The sequence below is a fragment of the Kwoniella botswanensis genome, chromosome 2 (genome assembly GCF_036426115.1).
Source record: "Kwoniella botswanensis chromosome 2, complete sequence".
NCBI classification, from domain to species: domain Eukaryota; kingdom Fungi; phylum Basidiomycota; class Tremellomycetes; order Tremellales; family Cryptococcaceae; genus Kwoniella; species Kwoniella botswanensis.
In genome coordinates this window covers 1369364-1393386 of record NC_088600.1, presented here as the reverse complement: position 1 = coordinate 1393386, position 24023 = coordinate 1369364, and the positions used below count along the sequence as shown (strand labels likewise).

Sequence of the window (24023 nt, the reverse complement as noted above, 5' to 3'; positions counted from 1 at the left end):
TTGTTCTCCTCCCCTTCAAATTCAGATTCGGATTTAGGATGAAACCGAAAATATTTACAAGAAATACCTTAATGACCATTGACTCCATTTCCATTCTGACCCATACTGCTCAACACAGCATCAGCTTTAGCTAAATCTTTCTCAGATAACTTTCTACCGCCTGAGGGAGTGGCTGTACCCGAGATTGCAGAGGCGAGCGAATCACTTCGATTTCTTGGTTTCATGACCTACCATACCAGACAGAATATCGCATTAGCACATGTCTACCCATGCACAGAAAGTAATTCAACTTACAAGTGGGAAGGGGTAGTGGTTCTCATCATCATCGTCATTGATGCCTCTCCAGCCTGCATCAAAACGTCAGAAAGGGCCGCCCATACAAACCAAAAGCAAGTGAGAACTCACTTTTTGCACCCATATAATCTTGGGTTCCAAGATGTTCCATCTCCTCCGTGAGGGTAGCGAAATCTCCAGGAGTCATCATGCCTGTTCGCATCTTGGGTGAACCCGGTGCAGAGAGGGGTGCACCGACTCGTTGCACACCGGTGAAATCAGGTTCGTCATCATCGAATGAGTCGGGGTAAGCTCGTCGAAGTGCCAATTGTCGAGCTTTGACATATTCCAATCCTAATGATTTCCAGTCTAACAGTTCGGACAATCTTTCAGTCCTGTTTCTCTGGTTGATTCTTTGTCGTCTGGATTTGGTACAGAACGAGAGTAATTGGTTGGTCAATTGATTGACGGAGTCATCGACACCTTGACCACGTCGATCAACAATGTAACAACCGTAGTCCTGGAGTGGATAAAATCCGATCAGCGGCTGAATTGAGTATCCAGGCGAAGTTAACCTACCTCAGGAGTTTCAAGCAGATCTTCCATGAAACAACCGAAACCAGACAAGTTGGTGGTAACATTAGGAATACCCATAACAGTACATTCAGCAGGGGTATATCCGAAAGGTTCATCTATTCATCCGTCAGATCACATCAGCTTAGATTTCATAGGCAGCCACGAATTGTAAGCTGAACCCACAATAAGAAGGGAATACACCCAAATGACAACCTCTCACGAACTCCTCATAATCCAATCCCAAAATAGGGTTATTCGAATTCAGGAATTCGGGGTGGAAGATGACCTTGACTCTGTCGGAAGATTGGTTGAACAACGATACTCTCCTGAACTGGTTGAGGATAGGATCATTCGCATCGTCCGCCATATTGTGGGTGACGATGGGTGGCAACGAGTTTCGCTTCAACGCGAAAACTCTTCGTTTGATCAACACTTTATCCTCCTTTGACAACAGATCTTCAGGGTTGGGTACTTCCGTTCCATGTTCACTATAATGCATCCATTCCATTAGCTTTGGATTTCCCATTGGGTACGGAGAGCACACTCACCCAGAATATCTAGCGGCATGTTCAAATATTCTCTTTCCAATTCTAGCGGTAACTTGATTCACACATTCTTTGAGCTGTTGAGTGACGGCTTGACCCTTGAGAGCTTCGATGGTGTACGAGTTGGTAGCAGCCGGCATGATGATGAAAGCGACTACAGTGGTTTTAGATCCCATCTCCTTCAGTCGATGATTCAGTCCTAGACACGCAACATTGAGTGGTCAGCCGCTCTCTTCTGATTGCGCCTAATACGTTTGAGACTTACGAGCAAGAGATTCAATGAACATATCCACACCCTTATTTCTGAACTCGTATCTACCAGCAGTGAACAAGTAGACGGTGTTCTCAAGGTCGAAATCATAATGACCGTAGAAATGACCTCTGATGAAATCGTTGATCTTTTCTTTGGATTGGACGTGCAGATTTTGGAATTCGTGCATGGCAGCGAATTTGACGACATTGAGACCGTTAGGTAAAACACCGTCTATAGAATATCGATATGTGAGCTGATATTTTATGGGTGAGGAAGCGCACAACTTACCAGGTTTTCTCTTCAAGAGATGTTCACTTTCGAAAGCGGTAATGTGAGAGACGGTCGTAAACACATCTGCGCAGTGTGCAGCAGATCGTTCAATACAGTATCTATATGTCATCGAGCGTATTATCAGAAAACAATTCCATTTTCATTCAGCAAAAGGACAAATAGAGAACATACCTGTGGTAGATACCTCGCTTACCAGCTTCATGGTCAACATCGAAGTATTGCAAGTTATTGTAGAAATCTACACTTCCCGCACAGAGATATCGACCAAGTAAAGTAGCGTGAGTGGTGAAGATGGTAGTGACGTCGATATGTCTCTTTCTGCAGAGCGGGATGGCCAAACCAGCTTGCCATTCGTGGAAATGGGCAATGATCGCTGTATCCGTTTCTCTTGAGGAGAACTGGATCAATAATTCACATTAACACAATTAGATCAGTTGGAGGTTGTTGTTTATGTTCTCGACCGCACTCACTTCACCCAAGAACCAAGCTACCATATAACCGAAAACGATAGTCTCATTTGTTTCGTGATCGTTGGGTGGAGAAGGGATACCAGCGAGATTCCATAAATCGGTCTTCCATTCGTCCATTCTAGAAAGTGACAGAATATCAGCTGAAAGTCCTCGATGTCTCACGGATCCGACAGCTGACAGACCACTCACCGATCGTAACATGATCCAGTATCGAACAGTAATACCCTTGGGTTACCTTCAATGAGCCATCTACCGTAGATGAGCTTCACACCTCTTTCTTGCATCGACTTGATGGTGAGAGCGAAAGGTGTTCCTGGTTCGCTATGAATGACAACATGAACAGTATCGTAAGTGTCATGGATCTAATTGTACTGCCAATTCTCCTTCAAAGTGGCTCAGAATAGTTATGACTCACGGCTCCTCGGCATCCACCTCCATAGGAGCAGACTTATAGCTCAATGGACCGATCAAACATGCTCTACAAGGACACCAACGTCAGCTATGAAAGGTCACATGTTGGACTTTCATGAGATGATCAGACTCACCGATCTCCATATTCCTTGGTAGTCACTGGCACCTTGGTCTTGATGACCGTATAGATACCACCTACTTTGTTGGCGACTTCCCAAGCACACTCGAAAAGTAGTGGTGAGTGGACTGAACGAGGCATCGTCGGTGGGGTTGATCGATCAAGGAAGTGGTATGCAAATAGACTGGGATTATAACTTTCTTCTTTCTTCTGAAAGTAGAGGTTGAATTGTTACGTTATTTGATTGTTGACGAAGGATATCGGAAGTTGGGAAAGATGAGAAAGAGTTGAATGAAAGGAAGACAATAGTCAAGTTAGCTTATAATTCGTATTCCATTCGACATGAATCTCTCGCTTTTGCGTTCGGATCAAAGGCAGTTCCCAGTTGGTCAAAAAGTGATCATAGCGAAGCATCGTCAACATCCAACTGGCACTAAAGTAGGCGATAACTGATTGACGATTGTCACGACCGAGCTATCCACTCCGATTTCCTCTACTGTATCCCCGTTGACGTGTAGTTCCAATCGAGATGCCGCACTCACCTCGAGCCGTGTATGCTATAGCTCTCCTGACTAGTCTTCAGATATTATAATAGGGGATTGCTGATGTTGAGAGTAGGTATATGATTGATTGGTAAGAAGACAAAAAGGTGTTGTCAAGGATGAGGATGAGGATGAGGATGATTCTCATATTCCCATTCTAAATTGTCATTCATCCTTGAATCCTTAATCCTTCCAGGGATGGTAGGATAATCCGATGACGAAACAGTAAAAGTGGTACAGTGGGGCCTGCATACGGTCAAGTGGGTACTCGGAATTACCCCAACAGGTAAAAACATCTTTCCCTGTCTTTCAGTGGATTGAGGGATTCAGGGGCCCCCTTAGCCGATCCCGCTTAAGTAGGACGGATAGACGTCATCCATCATTCCCCCTCAACCTCGTTGGTCAAGGGAGATGAGGGGCAAAGCATGGAGCTGCTCATGATTTCGCTATGAGTGGGGAAAGAAGAGGGAAGGAGAATTACACATGGGCGTCTTGATTGTTCTAGCTTAGTCATATATGTGTGTGTATCACGGTGTGAGATGCTCACAGATACGGAATGAGAGTGAATGTATATACCATCGCGACCCGCAGCTTCGGAGACGCTCAACTCACCAACGAACGAACCAGTGGAGTGGGAAATAATCATTGTCGTTCGTGGCTTTAGCGTAGTTGAAGCTTATTTGAGTATTCTCCGTTCAGACTGCAGCATAGAGTGTTATTGTATTTAAAGCCGAAGGGGATTGCAGTGGGATGGCACTTGGAGGTATCTCATATGAATATGTCCGTAATGTATGCCAAGCTGCTGAGATTAGCGATGAATTGCAAGCAGCGAGTTGTGGAATCGTTGGTGACAAGATTAGTAAAAGCAAGAAGAAGATGTCAACTTGACTGGAGTAGGTAATGATAAGACATCATACTGTACATCATACATACATGCCTTGTTTGCTGTAACAGATCATCAACTACCAATTACTTCCAACGAGCGGTATCCTCTCCCAGAATTTCTTTTTGTCGCCTTGTGCTTCTCTCGTTTCTTCTTTCACATTTCCCGACTGTTTATCAACCTCCTCCTTTTCCTGCTCTTGATGCGTTACCACTTCCGCCTTTCTCAAATTATCTTCCCTCGTGGGCCTCACCCATTCTTTGCCCAGCACTTCTTCAATCTCCCATTTGATGCCTTCATTCGTTCTCTTCGTGTTGAAATCAACAACGAACCCAATGCCTTTCCAACTGAGATCAATATAATTCCTAGGTAATTCTCTCCTGTTCCACTGTATCTGCTCGACTTCTCCTGCAGCTATAGACGCCGCTGCTGAAGGTGAAGGCGAAGGTCGAAGATAAGGTTGTATGATTCTATCAAAGATCAGATTCCCCGTTATTTCTCTTTCTGAGAGTGATTGAGGTTTTATTGATTGTCCTAAATCCCAAGCGACAATCCTCTTCCATAAGCTACTACTGCTACTTTCACCCGATTGCTGCGGGGTGATAGCTTTATCCATCAATTGGTATCCTACCAGATTAGGAGAGGAGTATCGACCTCCATTCAAGTTCAGCCATGTCCGATTAGGTGTAGGTGCGTTGAGAGGTAGGTCGTAGTTACTAGTTGAATTTCGGGAGGAGGAAGAAGATGAGCTTAGGGATGGGTGGAGGAAAGGCGATTGAGGTGAAGTGGAGAGGAACAGGATAGCGAGCTTCTCCAGGAATACATTAGCATGGTGTCAGGATGATTGTAGTATTCTTTCAGCCCAGCGATATACGTACGTGGTAACGATAGATAGGTGGGTGGAAGAGGAAGGGTCACTCACAAGTGATAGGCAGTATCCACAGGGCCTGATAGCTATGAAAGCTGATGCTACGAAGAGTAGTAGAAAGACTGGAGAGGCGGCCTTGAACGTACACATATGGCATTGTCAGCGCAAAGGATCGGCTCAAGTAGGTATCACAACATGAAGACAGACTCACTGGTATGGGAAGGACAAGGAAATAGATCAAGACATGTTTGATGCACATCATCGTAGATGAAGGGGCATCGAGCTCTCAAAGACGATACCTGTGTGTCCAGCTTGGGATCGTACTAGTCTACCTTCTTTTCCGAATCTTCCTTGAATTGAAGTATGGTATCAGTACTATGCTCAACAGGATAGCAACAACCAGCAGCGAGTCTTCTTGATCCATTCTTGCTTTCTTACTCTTTGCTTTCTTTCTAGTCCGCCGGAATGTCACAGGTCAACTCCCCTCGCGTGGGTCGGTGTGTGATGTGGCGTTATTTTACCCAGGGTCGCTCGGTGCTCTCGTACCACCCAGCTTGCCGAAGTTGAGCTGTTGAGGTGTTTAGATGTTTAGATATCAGTACATCAGATCATCCATCACCTTACCCCTTGGTCAGCGTCATAGTTGATTACACTTCATCACAGCCGATAATCAGACAGAGCAGCGCAACCCCGGACACGTCATCCACCTTCGGTCCTCTATCACTCCCACTCCACCTCACCTCGTCTCACCTCACCATGTCAGCAGAATCGTATCTCGTAATTGGAGGATGTGGGTTCCTAGGTAGACATATCGTAGAACAGTTATTGGCAAGGGGAGAAGCCCAGGTGTCGGTGTTTGATATAGTGCAGAGGCATTTCGATAGGTGAGCGCACCCACTCATATCTTATTTGCTTAGTGAGCAAGAGCATACATATGATGTTGATATCTGACGTTGTGGTCAGTAACGTCACCTTCTATATTGGTGATTTATCTAAACCCGAAGATGTCCAGAATGCGTTGTACAAAGTAAGCTATTGAGTAGTCCGGGACTGCGCGTACAGAGCTGATATGCTTGGTTGTCTTCAGTCCAAAGCTACAGTAATCATTCACACGGCCTCTCCAGCTCACGGTCTAGGTCGAGCAATATACGAGCAAGTGAACGTAGTTGGTACCAGAACATTGTTAGAAGCGAGTGTTGAACCCTCATCAACCGTCAAGAAGGTCGTCTACACTTCGTCAGGAGGGGTAGTCTACTCTGGAAAAGAAGATATAACCAATGTTGACGAGAGGGTTCCATACCCTGCAGTCCTCTTAGACGCATATAACGAAACGAAAGTAGCAGCTGAGAAGATGGTATTAGAATACAATGGCAAAAACGGATTGTTGACTTGTGCTATTAGACCTGCTGGTATATTCGGTCCGGGTGATAGACAGATGATATCAGGTTTCTACCAGGTAATCAAGAACAAGCAAACCAAATGGCAAATCGGATATAACACCAATTTAGGTGATTTCACCTATGTGGGGAATGTCGCTCATGCGCATCTCTTGGCAGCAGATAAATTAGGTTCATCCTACCATTATTCTCAACTTCGAGATCCAATTTCCTCCATCGATATCTCATTGGGATCACATCGAATACCCACATCTTCCGCTAGACCTATCGGACCCAATACCAACCCCTCCCCAGAGGATTTAGCCAAAGCGAGAAAATTCGATTCGGACCAAGTGGATGAAAGTGATCTCAGACCGGTATTACGAACCAAGATGGATCAATTTTCCAAAGAATCTTCATTAGACGAAAATGATGATTCGGAAGAAGAGAGTATACCCATTGCCGGACAAGCTTATTTCATTACGAATGGTGAACCAATCTATTTCTGGGATTTCGCCAGAACAATTTGGAAGCAGCTTGGTCATGTACCACCTTACCTCATCGTATTACCTACCATGCTGGGTCTGATCTTAGCTACATTAGCGGAGATGTTCTCTAAGATATCGGGTAAAGAACCTGGATTTACGAGATTCAGAGTAGCTCATGCAACTCAACAGAGATACTTCGATATTGAGAAATCAAGAAGGTTATTAGGTTATCATCCGATAGTCAGCTTGACGGATGGGATGCAAAGATGGACGGAATGGTATCAAGGGGAATTAGAGAAGCAGAAATTGGCTATAGAAGATGAGAAGACGAAGTAAGGAGCTTTTGCCAAACGTTATTGTAGATATGGGTTAGTTAGCACTATCATTTGCCTTCGATGATGTGATATGATTCGCATATTATGTTTGCCAGGTTTAGTCTGTCTTCCAGTTGCAACCGATTAGCCAGTTTGACACTTGTCAACTGAAGACGAGCAAACGGAGAGGCGATGTATGGTCGCGGAATGAAAGAAAGCTTATTGCTGACATCGACTCCTCTCTTCTACGCCTCAGAATGTTCTGGTCTTTACACTGACTTTTCATAACAATCAAATGGATCTGCAGGAACGATATACACAGACTCGTCCGAAAGGTCGATGAGAAGTTCATGATGGATTGGTGGAAGCCTCCTCACATGTGCAATATATGACTGGGATACTTGTCAACACACCTTCCCTGTATCTCCTATGATGCCCTCTTACCCCAATAACATACTTTTGCCACTTCACACCCTTACCGTTGATTTTGGGTTCGACATTACTGTACATAAGTTAAGTTTCTCAATCACTGTCTACCTCCAATAGAATCTTTCGACCGATCAGATTATCTTTCCTTCATGGAAGACCTACAGTCCATTGATGATCTTGACACATCTTGTATCGAAATATGAAGCCATAATATGCTAGTACGGTTACTAGTCTCAAAGGATCAGCGATGAGCTGCCCGGCCCAGCTTCGAAGACCGCCGAAAAGGTTGACAGTCGCTCAGAAGTGTACATTGCGTCCCGATAATTTAACATAAATACTACACATTTCTATGTCACTGCACTGCTCCTATCGAGCTGCCACTCATCCACCAGCTCCTCGTATTGATATAGACACTCACAAGACGAAACAAAGGTACGTAACCCATATCTCTTCAAGCACCTGATCTATGGGTCACCTACTAAGAAGTGACTGAAATTGACGAGAGGAGGTCAATCACGCAGAGGTATAATGTCCAGCACGACGACAACCATCGTAGGATTTATGGGTTCCACCGGTGACGCAGAAACCGAAGACGCATGGGAGTCGCCTAAGACGCCAGAGGGTGCGATCTCTTACCATTACACGAGAAGCGGATTAGAAGAAACACTCAAAGTGACCGTCCCACTCAGGTGCGAATACAGCGATGCGTCAGGACCGCTTAAAAGCAAAGAAATACAGGGTATACCCCTTTATGGAAGTGGTCTGACTATGCTTGGAGTGATCTCAGATGCTATATCCACAAAGAGCTACGCCGAGACCAAATCCATTGAAGTGCCCTTTGTTGAATGCTTTGGTGAGAAATGTAAGAAGTTCAATGAATGTTGGGGACGTCTTCCCAAAGGGGTTTCCCAGGCGATCGCAGAGATGGGCGATTGCTCATTCATAGACGTCGGATCTCTCGAGACCACCGAAGATACTCAAGAAGAATACGTTCCTTTGACGTACACTTTCCAGAGAACGTTAGGGCTTGAGGTCGATAGAGACTGGGTGGTCATTCACCCGGAAGGTCAAGAAGTAATCGTGTAGGCATAAAGTAATATACATAGTCCCAATGAGCTCAGCTTTGTATATACCGAGGCATCGTCGTCTACCTCGGGTCTCATATCATTCTTGTATAGACGTTCTCAGAGATTGCGGCGGTTTTGTAGAGTTCTGAAAAAGCAGGAGTGAAGTCTCAATGAAACGTTTGAGCCATCCTTTTTAGTTGAGAAGATAAGCCCTGTAAGGATGTCTAAAAAGACAGTTTGCATTTCCCCTCCCTGCAGTATCCAAGCTATATCATTGTAGGCAGGACAGAAGAAACACTTGCTTGAGACTTAAATCCTCAACATTTTTTGTGGAGCCTGCCATATTCGACATCGTCAACCTCGTTATTCTGAGCCACGCACGCACCGCCACCATGTCCAAATCATCGCCCACAGATGAACCGTTCCAATACTATAATCCCAAACTTAATCGAGATTGTAAGGGCACCGTCATTTTGGATGATTCAGACTCGATTGCTATAATGACGATCCCCAACTGTACTATATGCCTGACAGGCGAGGGTGATCGACCATCTGTGAAGATGACCCAGAACCCACTGACCAATTCGATTTTCGCCAATCTCGATATCACTTCCACAGGGGATAGTATCATCGTCAACAATGAGGAGCTCGGAGTTGACGCTTGCATTCACTCAAAGTACCTCGTACCTCAAGGTAGAGGTGTAGCATCTTGCAGTACTTATCAGGTCAGCGGCCTAGGGGAAGAAGGATTGAATGGGTTGTATGAGAAGTGGCGAAACCGCGAATTTCCAACCTGTAAGCAAGTCTCCGTGAAGTACACTTTCAAGATACCAGATCAAGAAGGCTACATGACCTTGGTCACTTCTCCTTTGTTCGAGTCTTCTGATGATGGTGGGATTGATAGAGAATATGGTGCAATTCCCACTCGAGAAAATACTGGAAGGAAAGCGTCACGTACGTGTGCTTTGATGCCTTTAGCGCTTTTCAAGCAGGCCAAAGATGGATTTGAGGCGGTCATGACTGGTAGAACGAATGCTTCGTTTGAATGATGCCGTGGATTAGAGCATACCAAACCTTCTGACTGTTCAGTAGTAAGCTTGTCTATGATTGACATGCAAAATGTGCCACATAAAACCTTAAGAACACTTGTGCGCTGGTCGGCCAAGTCCGAGCGGGCATCTCACATCATCAGTTTGAGAGATAAACAAGCATCCTCTGACTTCTCCCATCCGTCCAATTTCGCCTGAGTTGTCGCAACCTTTCAGAGCAATCGAGTACATCTGTCCGAGATGTCACTGATCGATCAGCTCGTCGAGACTGTCTCCACTCTCGCACCCATCACCTTGTCTGTACCCACCACACCTATCTTCCAAGTCTCTCGATTTATCCACCATGTCACGACCACGCCTATCCACCCTGTATATTTCCCTTATCTGCGATTTGGCGTGATACATGCTGTGAGAGTGACGACTGTATGGGCGGGATTGAAGAAAGGTAAAAAACGAGGTGGAAGATTGCAAGATCTGTTTGGGTATTTGGCATTGGCCTGTAAGTCCTACCTCTTTCATAGCATGATTAGACCTGGGAGATGCTGAACTCTTGAGTTCATTTATCGTAGGGGGAGGAAGTACCGTCATATCCCTGCTTCTCAGCCAACCTCCTTCATGGCTGATATCGCCCACACCATGGATCATCTATCCTCTCATTTACACTATCCTGGTACCTACGGGACTATCAGCCTATATCGTTGATACTTGTCCGACACTCTTATTCGGTATTATAGGTGGTCTTGTAGATGGCTTGACAAGAGGCACGACCATCACTTCTTTGGCAACATTACTGTCATCCTCATCAATTGGTTCTTCGGCGATCAGTGCGGATGGAAGTATCAATCTTTGGACATACGCTCTATTGAGTTTACTAGCTATATCATCAGGAGGATTGATCGTAGGTGTATTAGGTCTCAATGAGGATGAGTGGAAATTAGGTACACCAGGATTATTGAAAGGTGGTCTTATCAACACGTTAGATGCTTGGAGTGCATCGTTAGTCGGTCTATTATGGTTGATTCTCACGAATCAGAATTCAAGCTTGAAACCTATCAGTAAATTTATTCAATCATCGTTACCACACGAATTGAAATCGTCAAAATCATCATCATTATCTTCGGGTGAGAAAGTTGCTGAGGATATATTGGACGTACCCCATGCTAGAGCTATATGCGTGATGGTCTTGGAAGCGTTATTGGCGACAAAAGCTACTATCTTATATGCGAGAGGAAGTAAAACGAAGGAGGCAAACAAGGTAGATAAGAAGACTGAATTGTTCATTTTGGATGAGAAGGATAACGAGACGACGAAAGTGGTCAAGACTCCAGTAAAAGTTGGAAGTAGTAAACCAACACCGAGGAAGAGTCCCAGAGCGAAATCGAAGTGATCAAGCTCCAACGACTTTGGAATTGACCCAAATCAAAGGTTCGAAAGTCGTAGGGTTCATACATAGGAACAACTCAGCTGTGCTAGATATTGTCTTACGAAGGGAAACATGTATGAAATGTTTTTTATGGCATAACGACTATGATAACAAATCTGCACCTTCCTTCATCCACCTGAAAGTCACGCTAACCCTGAGATCTCTCAAGATCGTTTCTGCCCCTTTTCCATGTTCATCTTCTACAATATCTTCGAAACACCCTTCTATCCCATGATACCATTCCCATCTCGCCTCCCCCGACAGCACATATACAGTCCTAGGTGGCATGTATACCCTGTGTTCTTCCCTATCTTTACTGAGAGTCATGACGCATCCTCCAGTGAGGGAACATCCTAGTATACCGTCTGCATAGCGGTTGGGCAGGTCGATGTGTGGTGATATACCTTCTCCTGGAGGGTAGAGGTTGAGAATCACCTGTCTTGCTAGGGGCTGGTCGAACAGCCGATCGATAGTGTCCAAAGGTAGGCGAGATTTGAGTAAAGTATTGAGAGAGCGAAGTAGATCATGTATGTAACTCGGTAGAGATGATTTGGTGGAGAGTGATTTCGGCGCTTCGAATAACATCACTTGATCTCTTTCACCGCCCGAGAACAGGTCGGCAGAAGCTATATGCGTCAACGCATTCCCTATTTTAGATTAGATCAAATAAGCATCCAGTCATACCACTGGGCTCATAGATGCAAAACTTACGAGCGATATCGTCAGGCAAGTATGATGGAAACACCCATAATCCCGGTATGTAAGGCGGAGTTCTTTTGGCTGTTTTCACTTCATGTTCTGAGAAGAGGGAATCAGGAGTTGAGCTTCGGGTGTTACTCATGTGTTCTCCTCCTCTCTCAGCTCCGTTTACCTTTGATTTGCTGCTGCCTTATATGTAGATTACCGGAGGATCTATTCATGTTTATTCGAACATTCAAACAATCAAATTGATGGACGTGATTGACCGCTCAAATCCGACGGAATTCCGTTTCACCAAAGGGTCCAATCCAATCGCATCATTCAACATTCAGCTCCAATTGACATTGACACCCCAGACTAACCCCCCTTCTTCCTCTTCTTCTTTCCTCCTTCTTCCTCAACCCAAATTCAGTCACTCGTTCAACCACCCAAAGGTACTACAACATGTTCGCCAACTCTCTCAGACAAGGTCAGTCCCGATCACCTTCATCTCGCTACTGATGCCTTAGCTGATCTTTTGTCCCCATAGGTCTCCGAACCGCTTCTCGTTCATCCGGTATGTAGTTCTTCACTCTACATGCCACATGGACATTGCTGATACGGAGTGTCTATAGCGAGAGCATTCTCAACCCTCCCTGCTAGAGCCGCTGCTCGACCTACCTTGGGTGCAGGTGTAGCTATGGGTGCTGCTGTCGCTGGATTCGCCATGTACGAGGGTGAGTGGAGTATCTCTTGGTCCGCAGTCGAAGTTCTTCTTGCTGTTGCTCGAAGTACACTGCTGATAATCTGGTCTGTGATCAGTCTCAAAATCCCCTATCCTCCTCGAGTCCAAGACGATCGCTGGTGAGAAAGGTACTGCCACCGAGAGATCTTTCGTCATGGTGAGTTGATTCGACTATCTACCGTTTTGGTACATCACTCACGGGCGATGTTCACGCAGATCAAACCCGATGGTGTCTCTAGACAACTCGTCGGAAAGATTATCTCCCGATTCGAAGGTACGTTATTTGACGTTACAAGCCCCCGTTTTAAACTATCTTTTGCTGACTGCTTGTCCACAGAGAGAGGTTATAAACTTGTTGCGTGAGTCCACTAAACCTTCATACTATCTCATAATGTGAGCTAATACCTGCCTACCATGCCCATTACGCAGTATCAAATCCCTTACCCCCTCTCCTGCTCTCGCCAAGGAACATTACTCTGATCTCTCAGCTAGACCCTTCTACGGTGGTTTAGTCAAGTACATCACCTCTGGTACTCCCGTCGTGGCCATGTGAGTTGAAGATGCAATCTGCTATTCAACCACAACTGATCATGAATGATACAATAGGGTCTGGGAAGGCAAAGATGTCATCAAGCAAGGTGTAAGTTTCCAGTTATCCTGCGAATGGAAGATGTGGCTATAAAACTATGGCTTGGACGCTGATAGTGGGATTCGACGTATAGCGAAGAATCGTGGGAGCCACCAACCCCCTCGATGCTGATCCCGGATCAGTAAGAGGGCAATACGCCGTCTCCGTTGGACGAAACCTCATCCACGCTTCTGTGAGTGCGGTCTCCATCTGAGTCGGAAGGCTTCTTCGAGCCTTTTGAGAAAGAATTCACTGACCTGGCGATATTGCGATAGGACGCCTTCGACTCCGCTACTAAAGAGATCGGACTTTGGTTCGCCCCTGAGGAACTTAGCGAGTACGAGGTGGGTTGAATCTAAAGCGTGTCATGAGGTTGGAATGAATGGTTTTGCTGACGAATTAAATCGATATCCTCCTTGATCTTGACGGATATATAGCCCATTGCTTGGGTAAGTCTAAGTGATATCTAGTCACCACAAAGTTTAGAAGCTGACAGTTCATCTGTTTTGTCTTTCTAGCCTTGGGTTATGGCCGATAACTAGATGTTATTGTCGTCACGATTATGATTCATACATAAACAAATGTCTTGGAGTGCTCGGCACTTTGCAATAACACATATGCATCTAGTCGAATGTCACCGGACGACTTGATGACACTCGGTATATGATTGTGTTGACATACTGAACTTTTTACATTGAGCTACGAAGTCGAGGAACAGGAGGACCTGGCTAAGTCATTACCGTCTGATACAGCATCGAAGTATCAGACATCAAATGCTCAATATATACGAACAGGTATTCGCGTGTTCCTTCCTTTCATTCTACATGATCCTGTCTAGAAATGAGCTACTCTATAAAACACATACACCGCACAGTACACCCAAAAGTCCATCTCTATACGATAACAAGTTTATCCAATCTACTTATCTAAAACTGTACGGTATTTATGAATCTATCAATACAACAACCTTACATTCTTCTGACCGGATTTCGCTCTCAGTCTAACTTGTTCAGTCCTTTTCTTCTCTTCTTTCAAGTATTCATCTAATAATACAAATTCCACTTTGCTCATTATATCGTCTACCAATCCTAGTCCTACTCGGATTTTGATCAACCTGACCAGTTTATTCTTAATTTCATCTTGCATGTTCCTCAAATCACTTTCTTCCCTTTTGATTCCATATTTGTAAAATAACAAAACTCCTATATTGACCAACCGCACTTTCTCAAATGTCTTTTCGCTTTTTGTTGAGCATAAGGTAGATGCTAGAGCTAGGAGATGATGGCTGATTCGCTGTGCATCCGTCCGTTGATCATCCGAAGTCAACTTCCTAGCGATCTTGTTCCGAGGAGGAGAGAGGAAGATCATAGTTAGGTTCCGTACTGTATTATTGGCATTGAGTGATGGGAGGATATCAAGTGATTGAATGAATTCTCGAGGAATGGGTTGAAACTGAAGGTCGGTACTTTGTGTTATGACTTGCTCTTGCTCTGATTCAACACCAAAATCTTCTAACTGCTTACTCGTTTCAACCCTTTCATCTGTACTTTTATCTTGATCTTGATCTTCATTGTTCAACGTTGTAGGCCACTCCTTCTCTCTTAACAAGGTAGCATCTTCCCCCACATATCCAATCCTACAAACCAACTCATCATGTTCGAACAGATCCTTCCTCCCGAACAAATCAATCCTACCAAACCTTTCAATCTCCACTATCACCTTATTTGCCCTCAACCTTCTAAGTACTCCACATCGTATATCTTCTTTGGTTTTTATATCTGTAGATATTAAATTATCTATTCCACACCACGATTTATATCTTCCCGCGGGTAAGGTGATTCGACAATTGCTTAGTATAGGTAATGTCAATCCACCATTCCCATCCACTTTGACTTTGACATCTACAATGGTACTGGTACTGGTACTAACAGTGGTAGTTGTTGTCGTAGTCGTGGTCGTATTGACATTATCAGACAGTGATAAAAAGGCTTTACATTGTGATGAATGACAATTGATCCACTCTAAATCTTCTACATAACCCAATGCTAGTGACTTATATTTAGAAAAGGGAGGTTTCGGATTAGGGAAGAAGTTGTATGGCGAGATTGACGTAGCAGGATTACGTGGGTCGTTCAAGTCGATCTTGAGCTTGGTATAGAACAGTGGTGTGATCAGGTGGAAGAATTGATGGTTTAGACGTTGGAGGGTTAGAAGCGAGGTGGATGAGAGGTAAGTGGAGAAAGAGAGATGTTGAATTAGGAAGTGAATGAAGGAGGGTATGTTAGTTGGATGGTTTAAGGGCAAGGAATGATCCATTGTCAGATTGTTATGGTCAAGAGGGGGTGCTTGGAGAGAAGATTGATCAATTTCATACTCATCTCGGTCGAGAGAGGTGTTCATATTGTTTTTCCAATGATGACTCGTTTGTTTCCAATTGAAGTGTTATTTCTGTATTGCGTAATGTTCAATATCTTGATGGACTGTGACGGACATAAGATGGAGCTGCAACAATGACGAGCATAAGCAAGCATTGCTATGATTCGTCTGCGTTATTCGTGGTACCGTCCATGTGGTGGAAGATCCATCTGGGGAGTGCGAGTGACAGGGGGAAAGAAAAAGGAAAAGAAAAGGAAAGAAAAGGAAAAGGATGATCAACAAGGGTTTCGAATTGGATTCTTATTTGTGATTGAGTAGGTGAGAGTCATGTCCGGCCGATACTTTCACAGATTAGTGAATTGGCTACAAATGACCCTTGTCACATATCGCGTATACCATATAATGTCTGCACACGCATATGAAGACTCCTTCCCGTTCATATCCATTTCAATGTATATTCATAGTTTTATATGGGATCATAGAGTTTATCATATTTCACAAGATAAGATCGTAAACACTCCGTCAATCCCGAATATCTCTTTTATGTTCTTTCAAATTCGTACTTGCTCTCCTTGTCTTCTCATCTATCTTCCTAGTCACTTTATCGTTACAATCCATCTCTCCTATCTTTGATCTTTAAACCTCCTTATATGAAGTCAGCCTACACACGATCCTGGGATAACATCTTTGCACGTTCTTGTTCGACTCGCTGATATATCCCATCCCAAAACAGGCAAGTCAGCATTGACCTTTCTCATTCAAGCGATAGTCCATTTCATGCAGTGTAAATGAGTCACAAAAGAGACGTAGCAACCTCCACTCACAGCATATAGTAATGATACCGCCGTATTGATATTATGAGGATATCCAGTGATAGTTACCAGTCGCTCTTCGGGATTGGCGACTGTTCCAGGTGCAGCAGTCCCAGGGTCGGTGACTCGGATTTGACATTGTGATTGACCCCTTATCTCATTGATCTTCGAACCGCCTTTACCAATGACTAAATCACCATCGCCAGCACAGTCAGCTTTCTGCATTTCCTATGATCGTAAGAAGAATCACTGATCACTCACTAGCACCGACTAGAGAATTAGGTATGAAGATCTGTTGAGTCTGCATACCGGGTGGAGGAGGCGCGTTGGGATCTTTGTTGTTGAATTGAGGGGGTGCACCACCCCCACCACCACCACCTGGGGGTCCATTACGAGCTCCAACTTGTCTATACGAGCTGGTTGATGCTCCTGGATTACGTTCTTGGTATTCAAGTAAGATTGTTCCGATGTAGTATACCGCAATGTGCACTGCGTCGGCTACTCCAGATACAGAGAGAACTCGCTATCTCCATCTCATCAGCTATAATCGATCTCTGAGAACCGAGGTTATATCAGCTCACCTCGGTGGATCCTGGTAACATAGCTTCACTAGCATTCAATCTTGCTCCGGAGGCTTCTTGGATTTCCTTGATCTTGGAACCACCTTTACCAATTCTGCAGAACATATGCATTAGCATTTGCTTGATAGATTATAATCGCAGTTCTGAGAACTCACACACTGCCCATACGCGAATTAGGGATGATGAATTTGATAGTGACAGCACGGGATCCGGGGACAGATGCGACATCGAATGGTTCATCGTTGATTCGTCTTACAATAAGACCGAAGGCCTATACGAAGTGTTCAGCGCCTGCACTACGTCCTCATTATGTGCGACTGACCTTGGCGACAGCATCTAGAGCACCAGAGACGTTAAGGATTCGTTCGGGATTACCAGGGATGGATTCGGAGACGGTGACTCGGGCGCTTGATTTTTCCTAACAATATTCCTTATCAACTGGAAATCCCTCCACACTCCTAGTATCATACTCACTCTAATCTCATTGACATGAGCACCACCTCGTCCAATGATGATACTAGCATCTTGAGTGACGATCAATGATCTCATGGAGATCTGTTGTGGGGGAGCTTCGGATTTCACTGGTGCGGCTGGGACTGAGGAAGGGGCGGGGGCGAGAGTATTCGAGGGGCCAGCATCGGCGCTGTACAATTTCGAACGGAATAACACCACATAGTCAACATAAATTCCTCAAGTTACATTCTTCATACGGGGAAGAGTGACTCACCCCTCCATCTCTACTTCATCCATCTTCTTCTTGGAGGGTTCTCCTGCTTCTCCGTTACCGTTTGATTCCCCTTTCTTCTCTGTATCAGATTTAGACTCTCCGTCGGGTTTGGCTCTCTTCACAGATGCTTGAGCTGTTGAGTCGGCGGAAGGTGAAGGTGAGGCGGGTCGTTTGTTGGTAGCTGCTGTTGTAGGAGGTGAGACGTCGGACATGACGACAGTAGAATTGGGGTGAGGGTGATTGAGGACTAGTCAGTTTTGATTTGTCCAGTATACGCACAAGAGGAGTATACACGCGGGGGAAGCAGTTTTAGGGTTGTGCAATATTGAGTAGGTGTGTTTGAGTGGTTGATGGATTGTTGAGGATAAAGACGAAAGTTATATTCCGGTAGAGGAAGGGGAGATAGGTTCGGGAGTTGAGTGAGGAGCGTTGTAGTTGGGATAGAGAGGTGTATGAGAGTCGGTCGTGATGGTTTGATGGATAGTTGATCGCGATACGGGTGTGAGTATGATGGAAAGTGAAGGAATGGGTGTCAGGGTGGAGGAAGGGTTCAGGAGGGAAAATGGAACTCACGTTGAACGGCTGTTTATATACTGGGATCACTGATTTTCCACTCGGATTTCTGGTGTTGCAAGATGATCTGTGGAATATGGGATGGATGATTGATGTGGGTTCTGTTGGATGTGAAGCTGTACAAAGGGAAGATGTGACTCTATCTCGTCGGGTGTCGTGTGTGTGTAGTGTAGGTGGTTTGTTGTTTCCTCTCTCTCTCTCTCTCTCTCCTACCTTTGTCATTATCATCATCCTCGTGCACGATACCGGTGACGGTGTTTCGGAGATTCACTCTCGGTGGCACTAATGTCCTTTGATCATGACGCGCTTGCCGATTTATTTGTTATTTTGGTTTCTACAGGAAAATTACTGGAATCCATCGAAGAGTGTACTTATTTGGCCCTTCTTTGACGCGTTATAAAGCACCATCCACTGCTATCTGATGCATGAAAAGCATGTATGCGAGCAGCATGAGGTCCAAGGTAATCATACCTATGCTTGGAATATCATGAATTGTTGTGTGATCAATAGCTAGAGGTCTCCTTCTTGAGCCAGTGATGTGCCACGGGGTGGGTGAGTAAATGCCAGTCTACCTCGTCCGTTAAGCGACTGTAGCAAGGATATGGGATATGGGACATACCATAAACACCAACCTACCCCTCCCCCTCATCTCCCCCCCTCAAACTCACAAAACCTTTTCTCACTTGTATATACCTCACATCTCTCATCATCAGCATCAGATATCATCACAATACATTGCATCATCATCTCGAGTGTCATCAGACCCCTATATCAGCATCTCCGATAGCATACCCTTGCTCCCGACCGGTCTTTGACTCCGATAGGTATACATATCGACGCGTAAATCATCAATCGATAGACAACAACTCCAGGTCCTTCCACATCTGCTCAGAAGATTTATCTCGTTCATCGGTCATACCTCCATCTCGCATATCGTAAAGACAGTGGATGGTCATTGTGCTTCAAGCATAAGATAGTACAAACGTGTAAACAAATCCACCGATCCCAATACTCGAGTGGTACATACCTCTCACCGATTTCAGAGGGATCATCATGCCCTTACTGAAACGTAAACCCGTCATCCTCGCCCCTCTTCCCCCCTTATCAGCTGTCCTTACTCCCATTCCTCAACAATCCTCTGATCCAGCAGCAGTCAAGGAAATCGCACTTCCACTAGATGGTAAAGACGATGAAGAGCAATTGGATATACTCCTATCAGTCTTTCGAGGAGGTATGAATGGAGTTCAACCGGCCTCCTCCTCCACCTCTGCTTCTGCACAAGGTGTAAATGGCACGAGCGGAAAAGGTAAAAAGGGTAGAGCGAGTCTGGCCAATGGGAAGAATGATGAAGAAGCTCAGAACGGCGGTCATAAATTTGGACCATTTTGGAAATCATCAGATAAAGAATGTTGGTATATACCTGAGACAGGAGAGATATTCACAGATTATGAGTGAGTATACGCTCTGTTGGACTACAAAATATTAGAATGTGTATCTTAGGATGGGGTTTAGCTGATTGACTCGCGATGATAGATCCTTCTGCGCGAGGAGAGCGTTCTATGCTCAACCTATATTTCAATGCGAGGGTGGGTCACATACATCTATACCGCTGAGTCAGTAGGAAGATGTCATGCTGATCCGGTTGTTTTGCGTTTCCAGTCTCTGGCAAATCATCTCTGAGCTACTTTACAGCCCTCCAATCCGAGCAGAAGGAAGTTCGTCAACTGCATTCGAGATTTCCTAGACAGTTGAAGAAAGCGGTATTGAGCGCTGTGCAATTCCGTACGTCCCTTCCCTTTGAACTGTTTACAGTTCATAAACAAGTCTAAAGCTGATATATGACCGGATTGTGTATCGATGACATAACAGAAATAGAGGGTAAATTAGATACTTTGGCAGATAAGATATTTGAGAGATTCCACGATAGGTTCTTCGATGAGGAGAGTGAGTCAACACATGTTCGCCTCCCTCTTATCATCAATCGTCATGTTTAAAATCATCGCTAATCCTCATTTTCGCGTACTCTTAGAGGTATTCGTAGATGTAGATGGGGACAAATATCTGGCACGAATAGTCAAGACTTTCCCACCTCGATCATTAGCCACCACCTCTTCCTCTTCATCACCTTTCAAACCTGCTCAACCTATCTTACATCCCTACGCGACTGATCTGTCATTACCTTTAGAAGAAGTGAACGAGAAGGATGACCCGTCCAAGTACTTTTATAACGTCAGATTGATCGAGGAAGGGTATCCTGAAGGGATCGCAGCTGAATATGCCAGTGCAAATGGACAGAGTAATGGGCCCGATGACGAGGAGGAGGATGGGAAGGGGGAGAAATGGATGGGAAGTACGATGGAAGTTCAGTGTGATAAGATTAGGTGAGTCCGCACGATTTTTGGTATAGTGCTGGGATGGTGGTTTTCTTCATGCCAAGCTAATCCTTGTGATTGATTGCATTTTTCATAGCCGAGATCGAATCAACTTCTCACGGGCAATGTTGAAACGGTTCATCCGAGATTGCGTCGTACGAGATACAGCAGTGTATTCACCATGGACGGTCAAACCCTCCGTCGCAGCGAGGTATGGTATACCGACCGAGATGACCGAGGAGATCCGTCAGGGTATATTGAATTACAAGGAAAGGCAGATGGACAAGAGAAAGAGAGAGAGGGAAGAAAGGTTGGGGTTGAACAACCCTGCACCTGCTGGAGATGCGGATGAACCAAAGACGAAAAAACAGAAGAAAGAGGAAGAAAAGAAATCTCGTGAAGAGGAGAGATTGAGGGAGAAGGAAGCTAAGGAAAGGGAAAGGGAGGAGGAAGAGAGAAAGAAGAAGAAGGCTTTGAAATATCCTGCTGAAGGTGAGTAAACCTATCCTCCCTTTTACCACGAATACAATCCGAGGTATGATCTAGAACTGACACTACACATTCTAGACTACCTCGTAGAATGGTCAGAAGAGAAAGATAAACCGGCTGGTAGGATTGAGGTTCGACCTCAATTACAGACGCTCTTACCGTTTGGTGATCAATTTGAGAAGCTGTTGATGACTTGGAGTTTCCTGAACGTCATGGGGTATGTATCAGATATTTTCAGTTCAAGAGAGTCTACGCGCAGCTGACGATTTTCTGCACACAGGAAACCCCTTGGATTGTCGCCATTCAGTCTTGAAGATTACGAACGCTCATTATATCACAGCGACATTTACCAGGGTCCAGCACCTCTGATGACTGAGATACATTCTGTTCTTCTCAATGCGCTAGTAGCGGATCTTTCAGCAGGACATGAACCGGTTAAGACATTGAGCAGTTATGGTAAAGAACCAGACAACGATACGGATTATTGGGAAGGTAAAAAGGGAGCTACGACCGAAACTCTCACTCCCGTAGTCCTCCCTTTGGCTGAGTCGTGGAAGAGTAAAGTCTTGTCCGTCAAGGAAGGTAGGAAGGGATGGGAAGGAAGTTTGATTGGATGTTTGTGGGAAAGAGCAACTCTGGAAGAATTACCTAATTACTTGGATAACATCTTGCATCTCACTTACGAAGATAAACCTGCACCCACTAGGCCTACTTGGTCGACTGGTCCTTCCACCTCCGCAACGAATGGAACCAACGGTTTGATACTGGCTAAACCCGAGAAGAGATATAACTCTTTACACCATAGTCATAAGTTGGATATCATCGCTTTCTTAATTGAGTTGGTCAACCAGACGGAACAGATTAGGGAATTCATGGAGGAGTCGACGTTCAAGTTGACAGAGGTGAGGAAAGATCAAGTGGAAGTGAAGAGGGAGTTGAGGCGAGTGTGAGTTGACTATTTGCCTTTGTCTGAAATGAAAAATATCGTCCATTGAAGGTGAAAGCCTGGACTGCTATGGATTTTTCATGCTGATGCTTTGATTTGCTCGCTGCGCAGTCAAGCAGAGAGAGAAGCACTCGAGCCCAAAGAGAAACCGAAGGAAGAAGGCGAAGAGAATGGCGATGTATCGATGGAAGTTAAAAACGAAGGAACCGATTCACCGGACGTATCGATGAATGGGCATACCAACGGACATATCAGTATCAGTCATGATCGGGATGAGTTGGAAGATTCGTCTTCAATTCAAGATGATATATCTGACGTGGAATCGGATCATAAGGATTTATCTGCGATTGGTGCATCTAGGCGTAAAGCGATGAAAGAAAAGGCATTGGAGAGAGAGGCAGAATCGAATTTACGAAATCAGAAATTGGCCAAAGAGAGGGAAGAGTTGAGAATCAAAAAATTGGAAGGTAAACATATTGCCAACGAGAAAAAGAGATTGATAGAGGAGGAAGAGGCGATTAATCTAAAGTTGAAACATCTAGAATACGATTTCAGAAGATGGATATATACACTTCGATCTAAACCTTTAGGATACGATAGGTTTGGAAACAAGTATTGGTGGATGGATGGGTTGGGTTCATCCCAGATTTTCAATAGTGACGGGAAAGTGAATCTCGGCACGGGAAGGTTGTTCGTTCAGGGTGTTGATCTCGAAGAAGAAGACATACTGAGGAATTTGGCGATGAACGTAGTTGAAGAAGAGGTAACTAAAGAATATGTAGATGAGAGGAGAAATAAAGAAGAAGGTGGCAAGTTGGATGCTGGACAGTGGGCTATATATGATTATCCCGAACAGGTGTGTGAAACATGACGTTGACATGGATTGATAATTAGGAGATACTGATGCTGATGCTGATGTTGGTATGTTTGATTTAGTTGCAAGAATTGATGAACTGGCTTAATCCGAGAGGAACTAGGGAGAACCAATTGTTGAAGCAGTTGAAAATGTGGCAATATGAGATAGAATTAGGTATGAAGAGAAGGAGGACATTGAATGGATTGGTAAGTGCTCGATTAGTATGTTGCTGGTATATACTTGGGCTAATATATTTGTTTGATGTGTACAGGACGCTCCAGCTGATGGGGATGAGAACACCCGTAAATTGCGACCTAGTAGGAAAGTCAACCAGGGTGATGATGAAAAGGAAGGATATATGAATTGGAAGGTGAGCTCAGGATATCGAATGGACGTCCTTGTGCAACGTGCAATGAGGTATGAGGAATGCTGATTGTCTGTTTGTTTCGATGTGCTTTCTGTTGCAGAACAAAAGATCGTTGGAAAGTAAGGTATAGATAGATATGAGCATTGAAAGAACATGACATTATTTTTCGTTTGTCTTTCTTGGATCAATAAGTTTGTGTAGTCCACTTGTTCTTGTGGTTGATGAGCCTCTTGAGCCACCAGGTAGATGTATGTGTGATTCATATGCTACTGGCATTACTTCCGATGTCATGATATATGATTACAGTATCAAATGGGCTCGGGATGGTGAATAACCGGAGTGTCCATCAGACCACACACACACACAGACAGACACACACGCACGCACGTACTGACACAGCTTTCGCATTGGATCGATTGATTGATCAACCTCGAATGAAAAGCATGCACATAGCCTTCTCCTCTTACCTTCTCTTGTTAGTCTTGTCATGAATTGAC

At 44.6% G+C, this 24023-nt stretch overlaps 11 protein-coding genes across 11 annotated transcripts; 6 read left to right on the top strand and 5 right to left on the bottom strand.

Annotated features, from left to right (window-relative positions):
• Window positions 1–68: 68 nt before the first annotated feature.
• Window positions 69–3078, bottom strand: L199_007414 (uncharacterized protein; the record flags this gene model as incomplete). Its single annotated transcript, XM_064893104.1, has 13 exons — window positions 69–227; window positions 295–347; window positions 406–793; window positions 853–965; window positions 1033–1337; window positions 1398–1593; window positions 1660–1878; window positions 1936–2036; window positions 2110–2336; window positions 2409–2526; window positions 2598–2729; window positions 2824–2886; window positions 2954–3078. 13 exons carry the CDS (start codon window positions 3076–3078, stop codon window positions 69–71), a joined length of 2199 nt encoding a protein of 732 aa, XP_064749176.1.
• Window positions 3079–4441: 1363 nt separating this feature from the next.
• Window positions 4442–5492, bottom strand: L199_007413 (uncharacterized protein; the record flags this gene model as incomplete). Its single annotated transcript, XM_064893103.1, has 3 exons — window positions 4442–5170; window positions 5285–5365; window positions 5442–5492. The coding sequence occupies 3 exons, from the start codon at window positions 5490–5492 to the stop codon at window positions 4442–4444; spliced, it is 861 nt and encodes a 286-aa protein (XP_064749175.1).
• A 494-nt stretch (window positions 5493–5986) lies between these two features.
• L199_007412 (uncharacterized protein) lies at window positions 5987–7430 on the top strand (the record flags this gene model as incomplete). Its single annotated transcript, XM_064893102.1, has 3 exons — window positions 5987–6114; window positions 6194–6257; window positions 6318–7430. 3 exons carry the CDS (start codon window positions 5987–5989, stop codon window positions 7428–7430), a joined length of 1305 nt encoding a protein of 434 aa, XP_064749174.1.
• Window positions 7431–8365: 935 nt separating this feature from the next.
• On the top strand, window positions 8366–8923 carry L199_007411 (uncharacterized protein; the record flags this gene model as incomplete). The annotated part of the gene is made up of 1 exon (XM_064893101.1): window positions 8366–8923. One exon carries the CDS (start codon window positions 8366–8368, stop codon window positions 8921–8923), a length of 558 nt encoding a protein of 185 aa, XP_064749173.1.
• Window positions 8924–9296: 373 nt separating this feature from the next.
• Window positions 9297–9953, top strand: L199_007410 (uncharacterized protein; the record flags this gene model as incomplete). Its single annotated transcript, XM_064893100.1, has 1 exon — window positions 9297–9953. The coding sequence occupies one exon, from the start codon at window positions 9297–9299 to the stop codon at window positions 9951–9953; it is 657 nt and encodes a 218-aa protein (XP_064749172.1).
• A 240-nt stretch (window positions 9954–10193) lies between these two features.
• Window positions 10194–11340, top strand: L199_007409 (uncharacterized protein; the record flags this gene model as incomplete). The annotated part of the gene is made up of 2 exons (XM_064893099.1): window positions 10194–10452; window positions 10523–11340. The coding sequence occupies 2 exons, from the start codon at window positions 10194–10196 to the stop codon at window positions 11338–11340; spliced, it is 1077 nt and encodes a 358-aa protein (XP_064749171.1).
• A 138-nt stretch (window positions 11341–11478) lies between these two features.
• Window positions 11479–12217, bottom strand: L199_007408 (uncharacterized protein; the record flags this gene model as incomplete). Its single annotated transcript, XM_064893098.1, has 2 exons — window positions 11479–12023; window positions 12088–12217. 2 exons carry the CDS (start codon window positions 12215–12217, stop codon window positions 11479–11481), a joined length of 675 nt encoding a protein of 224 aa, XP_064749170.1.
• A 302-nt stretch (window positions 12218–12519) lies between these two features.
• On the top strand, window positions 12520–13969 carry L199_007407 (uncharacterized protein; the record flags this gene model as incomplete). The annotated part of the gene is made up of 12 exons (XM_064893097.1): window positions 12520–12544; window positions 12605–12631; window positions 12690–12791; window positions 12877–12956; window positions 13016–13073; window positions 13137–13158; window positions 13229–13348; window positions 13406–13439; window positions 13522–13620; window positions 13703–13771; window positions 13865–13876; window positions 13946–13969. 12 exons carry the CDS (start codon window positions 12520–12522, stop codon window positions 13967–13969), a joined length of 672 nt encoding a protein of 223 aa, XP_064749169.1.
• Window positions 13970–14381: 412 nt separating this feature from the next.
• Window positions 14382–15827, bottom strand: L199_007406 (uncharacterized protein; the record flags this gene model as incomplete). Its single annotated transcript, XM_064893096.1, has 1 exon — window positions 14382–15827. The coding sequence occupies one exon, from the start codon at window positions 15825–15827 to the stop codon at window positions 14382–14384; it is 1446 nt and encodes a 481-aa protein (XP_064749168.1).
• Window positions 15828–16464: 637 nt separating this feature from the next.
• On the bottom strand, window positions 16465–18135 carry L199_007405 (uncharacterized protein; the record flags this gene model as incomplete). Its single annotated transcript, XM_064893095.1, has 8 exons — window positions 16465–16512; window positions 16628–16803; window positions 16877–17138; window positions 17197–17290; window positions 17352–17467; window positions 17519–17614; window positions 17671–17839; window positions 17924–18135. 8 exons carry the CDS (start codon window positions 18133–18135, stop codon window positions 16465–16467), a joined length of 1173 nt encoding a protein of 390 aa, XP_064749167.1.
• Window positions 18136–19549: 1414 nt separating this feature from the next.
• Window positions 19550–23656, top strand: L199_007404 (uncharacterized protein; the record flags this gene model as incomplete). Its single annotated transcript, XM_064893094.1, has 12 exons — window positions 19550–19947; window positions 20030–20082; window positions 20156–20278; window positions 20366–20440; window positions 20526–20877; window positions 20966–21360; window positions 21436–21574; window positions 21638–22303; window positions 22415–23159; window positions 23240–23365; window positions 23431–23529; window positions 23627–23656. 12 exons carry the CDS (start codon window positions 19550–19552, stop codon window positions 23654–23656), a joined length of 3201 nt encoding a protein of 1066 aa, XP_064749166.1.
• Between the last annotated feature and the right edge of the window lie 367 nt (window positions 23657–24023).